Source organism: Cebus imitator, unplaced genomic scaffold (assembly GCF_001604975.1).
Source record: "Cebus imitator isolate Cc_AM_T3 unplaced genomic scaffold, Cebus_imitator-1.0 Scaffold190, whole genome shotgun sequence".
Taxonomy (NCBI): Eukaryota; Metazoa; Chordata; class Mammalia; order Primates; family Cebidae; genus Cebus; species Cebus imitator.
The window spans coordinates 2,458,211-2,463,518 of record NW_016107505.1 but is presented as its reverse complement, the minus strand read 5'-3'; the positions used below and the strand labels follow the sequence as shown (position 1 = coordinate 2,463,518).

Sequence of the window (5,308 nt, the reverse complement as noted above, 5' to 3'; positions counted from 1 at the left end):
AAAAAAAAAAAAAAAAAAAAAAACACCAGTTTGATTATTAATATTAACTTAGGCCTTTTCTCTCTTTATTCACCTCCAGTAGTCAAAGATTCTTGGCCATTTGTCTAAAGTTGTAGTGGGGCCGGTCAGGTTTTTGATATCAGGTATGGAAGGGCACATTCGGAAATAAATACGTGGTCTGTCTTGTTTTAAATGTACACTTAAATTGTTTTTGAAATAAGTAGTTTGTGTTATTAGAATGTTTTAATTATCTAGATAATTTTGTCCCCAGGTCGCAACTATCTAATGAAATCAGACATGATTCATTAAAGTGATTATGACTTAATACGTAAAATGATATGTGTTAATTGTTAATATGGAATTGGCATCATGCCTTTTCTCTTTTGACATAGGTTGAGAATAGGATTTTTAACTGGTCCAAAACCCTTAATAGAAAGAGTTATTTTACACGTACAAGTTTCAACAATGCACCCCAGCACTTTTAACCAGGTAAGGACAATTTAGGAAATATATATATATATATATTTTTTTTGTAATCAGATGAGAATTTTTAAGAAATAGATGGTAGAGAGCAGAAAGTCCAAGCCTGTTTAGTGATTCGTAGTTTGCCCTCTTTGCAGACATGCTAATCTTTCCTAATGAAATTGGTTGGAATGTATTTTAATTAAAATGAAGTAAAAATAATTTAAGAGAATGTGTAAATTTCCTCACAAACTTTGAGAAATTATTGGATCCCTCCGTAACACAACCTTGCAGCTTGCAAGAATATGAATAGAATAGAAAAATTTGTGCAGAATAAGACACTTGTTTGATATTATATATTCCATAAAGTGCAAATGGCTCCATGTTTTACCAAGTAGGGGATTTTTTTTTCATATTTTTGTATCTGTTATCAACACAAGTTCACTATCCATTTATAACATTTTAAGCTTCGTTTTTTTATCTTTTTTAGTTTTTATTTTTTGAGACAGAGTCTCATTCTGTCGCCCAGGCTGGAGTGCAGTGGCACAACCTTAGCTCACTGCAACCTCCGCCTCCCAGGTTCAAGTGATTCTCCTGCCTCAGCTTCCCAAGTAGCTGGGATTACAGGCTCACATCACCTCGCCCGGCTAGTTTTGTATTTTTAGTACAAATGGAGTTTCACCATGTTGGCCAGGCTGGTCTCTAACTCCTGGCCTCTGGTGATCTGCCTACCTCAGCCTCCCAGAGTGCTGGGATTACAGGCATGAGCTACCATGCCTGCCTAGAACTTCTACTTTAAATAGATAATCTCCAAATATATCATGTAAATTTACACATCTACAGTACATTTTTATAGTTAGAGAAGCAGTATAGTATGGCAATTAACAGCACGGGTCAGGAGCTAGATGGTCTGAATTGAGGCTGTGGGACTTCAGAAAAGTTAACTTAAACCTTGTGCCTCATTAGTAAAATAGAGATGTATTACATTTGGTAAAATATATTAATATCTTACAGTAGTGCCTGCTATATAACAAGTACTATATCAGTATTATTCTTACTAATATTGTCATTGACATTTGTTTTAAATCACTGACTATATAAGCTAGGTTCAACTTGTTGTATATTCTTGTGGTTTACATGTAATCAAAAGTGATTTGTGTGTTGCCAATGGCAAAGATTACATTTTCAGGGGATGAAATATGGTATTTATGATTTTACCTCTTTTAGCTCATGATATCACAGCTTCTACATGAATGGGGAGAAGAGGGTTTCATGGCTCACGTAGACAGGTACTGTATCATTTCTTTAAATATTTATGAACAAAATAGGAGCCCAATAGTGAACATAGCACAGATCAACTACAGCATTGATTTACTCCTCCTTCCCAAGTGTCCTAGGAAAGGAGAGACAATAGGAACATATATTATAAGTCAAAAGTCTATTTGTTTTATTAGCTCTTTAACTAGAAAGTCTTCTCAGCATCCAAGCTGTGGTTTGAAAGCAGTAAACTATTCATACACATAAATATTTAATAATGATTAATTGTGAAGGACACTTGACACAGAATTTAGCTCAAGTAAACACAATTTAGCTCAATGTGAACACAATTTCTCTAAACAGTCTGTATATTGGTACAAGTTATGGATTACTTTAGCTGTGTAAATGTGGTACCTCCTAGGAAATTGAGAAATAAGGAGGAATGGGGTATTCACATTCCCAGACCAGTGGTTCATCATTTCAATAGTGTTGTCTTTTATCCTGACTGATGAGAACCAGTATTGAGACAACAAAACACAAAGATTGATCCTGCAACTCCTAGGTTTCAAACGACGTAGAAATAGACTTCTCTTTATTAAATTTGATTGTGTAATTATTCTACAATGAAGAAGAAAAGACAGCAGTTAAAATTGATCACCAGACAAGTGAAACAAATATGCTCTGATTTTCTATCAAGCATTCAACATTTTAGTCAAGTTGGAAGACAAATTCTTATAGCCTGGACTCTGGAGCCTTTTTTGCTTCTGTGTTCAATGTTCTGAGCACATCCTTTTCATCGTTTTCTTCTTCTAGGGTTATTGATTTCTATCGTAACCAGAAGGATGCAATATTGGCAGCTGCAGACAAGTGGTTAACTGGTGAGTGGAACGTACATTCGTCCTTATGATAAACAGTAGTACCTGGAAGGTAGGGGCTAAACACTGCGTACTACTAACAATCCTGGTGGAAAAGAAACAGTCCAGGAGTATTCTTGCCAAGGAAACGTTACTCCATAAATGATCTCAGAAGTCACATTTGACAAACCTGGACACAGATCTTCCTATCTACTTCACCTATCTGCTGCAAAGAATTTGTGATTTTTAAAAAAATGATCTAAAAATCAACCACTAACTTACTTTAAGTTTAATAATTCTTATTTTCAAAAATTTTAGTTATTTCAAAATTTTACTTCAAAGGGTAAAATTATCAAACCATTCTTTCTTCTCTAAACTGTACAAAGGCAGATGTCCCATTGACAAATTAATTGCCTTCTAATCATTAACCTCATTTATCTCTGTAATATTATCTGTTGCTGATTTAATTGCAAGATGTTTTAGATTCATTTTTCTATTATGAAAGAAGGTCAGATTAATCACATGGCTTTAATTATATTGTTCAAATGCCTTTGATATAAACAATAGTAAACCAAAAATAGCAAATCCTTATTTCTGTCCTGTCTTATTTTCTATAAAGTCTTGATAAAAACAGAATTAGTGGCTGGGCGTGGTGGCTCACGCCTGTAATCCCAGCCCTTAGGGAGACCAAGGGGTGGATCACCTGAGGTTGGGAGTTTGAGACCAGCCTGGCCAATATGGCAAAACCCCGTCTCTACTGCAAATATAAAAATTAGCTGGGCATGGTGGCAGGCGCCTATAATCCCAGCTACTCAGGAGGCTAAGCCAGGATAATCACTTGAACCTGGGAGGCAGAGGTTGCAGTGAGCCGAGATCATGCCATTGTACTCCAGTCTGGGTGACAAGAGCAAAAGTTTGTCTCCTCCTCCCCCCCAAAAAAAAAAACAGATTTAGTATCTTTTTGACAAGAGCACTATTTTACCACGTTGCGTAATAGTACTGAAGAAAAACGTCTAATCAACAGCAAGGTCTTTTTTTTTAAAGATGGTAATTTAAATTGAAAATAATTATACTATGTTATTGATTTCTCTATCCTAATACTCAGTGAAATACAAAGCCCACAACTGCTTCTGGAATTCTTGAATTTTTAGTATTTCTTTTCTTAATTAATTACATTCTGATAAAAATGCTAACCCATTGGACTTCTAAACTATTGCAAGAATAATAGGATTCGTTAAAATGCTGGAAAAATCCATAAATAATGGATGAATCCTCTTCTAAATTGAAATACCCATGTTTGTCTAGGTATGGTCCTAAGTGAAGGAGAAAGAGTGGGCCTTCTTGTACTACCGTAAGACTGAGTACGTTGTAAATATGCACACGGGAGCTATTCACTGCCCACTTTACCTCTGCCTTCCTCCCTCACCCACACTTACTCTTTGAAATCAAACCCAGAACATCAATTTTCAAGGCTCATAAGATGATATTTTTTAAAATGCTATAATTGAAGGAACTTTTTAGGAGTACTAGTTTCTAATTACTACAGTTACGCCACTTAACACACCTGATATCACCCAAAATGCCTTACTTTGGAAGACATTTATTCTCTTCTTTTGTTATAGGTTTGGCAGAATGGCATGATCCTGCTGCTGGAATGTTTTTATGGATTAAAGTTAAAGGCATTAAAGATGTAAAAGAACTGATTGAAGAAAAAGCCGTTAAGATGGGGGTAAAGCTGGGAGGTGAAGGGCGGGGATATTTTACTTGAATAGAAATGGAAAGGAATGTTTCTTGTTGCCCACCTCCCAAGTCATCATGTTCTAATATTAGATATTTTATTGCATTATCAAAATCATAATAGGTTTTGGGTTACATAATTATCCAGGTGGTCTAGATTAGTGGAAATACAGTTGTTCGTCTCAGCTACTGATTAGCAGAGTGGCTAAGTCTCTGGAGCCGCCTTGTTGGGTTCGAATCCCAGCGTCACCCCATAGGGGATGTGTGGCCTTGAGTAGGTTACCCTTTCTGTGCTTTGTCTGTAAAACAGAGGTAATAAGAATCCCTCCCTCATAAGATGGCTCTGATGATTCAGTGAGTTAATATATGTAAAGCCCTTAGACTACTATGTGGCACATACTCAGGGCTCAAAAAGCATTAGCCACTAGTATTTAAAATGAAGGGTTTTCTTCTAACCATGAAAATAAAGGCCAGGTATGGTGGCTCATGCCTGTAATCTCAGCATGTTGGGAGGCTGAGGTGGGTGGATCACAAGGTCAGGAGTTTGAAATTAGCATGGCCAAGATAGTTAAACCCCATCTCTACTAAAAATACAAAAGTTAGCCGGGCGTGGTGGTGGGTGCCTGTAATCCCAGCTACTCAGGAGGCTGAGGCAGAGGATTGCTTCAGCCCAGGAGGTGGAGGTTGCAGTGAGCTGAGATTGCACCACTGCACTCCAGCCAGGGTGACAGAGCGAGACTCTGTCTCAAAACAAATAAAAAGAAAGAAAGCATACTCATGGGAGATATTTGGAAAATGCATAAAAGCCTAATGGAAAGTTTGTAAATAGCCCATGATTTTGCCACCCAGATTTTGTGACCATTTATGGTATAGTTTCTCGAAGAGCTTGTTCTTCTAGTATTTTGGCTGTGCAGTTATTTTACACAGTTAACAATAATACAGAAAAGTTTGTATCCTGATTTTTTTTATTTAAAATTAGCCCATAGAATGTCTCCTAT

The 5,308-nt window shown here is 36.5% G+C and overlaps 1 protein-coding gene across 4 annotated transcripts in view; it reads left to right on the top strand.

The window, feature by feature from the left end:
* AADAT (aminoadipate aminotransferase) overlaps positions 1 to 5,308 on the top strand; it is a 32,868-nt gene that overhangs the window by 17,021 nt on the left and 10,539 nt on the right. For 3 of the 4 annotated variants that reach the window (XM_017546677.2, XM_017546676.2, XM_017546674.2), the window contains 4 exons: positions 393 to 489; positions 1,690 to 1,751; positions 2,533 to 2,597; positions 4,196 to 4,302. In XM_017546677.2, the coding sequence (XP_017402166.1) occupies positions 393 to 489; positions 1,690 to 1,751; positions 2,533 to 2,597; positions 4,196 to 4,302 (331 nt within the window). The remainder of the gene's footprint in view (positions 1 to 392; positions 490 to 1,689; positions 1,752 to 2,532; positions 2,598 to 4,195; positions 4,303 to 5,308) is intronic. The other variant, XM_017546675.2, reaches the window with a different exon arrangement.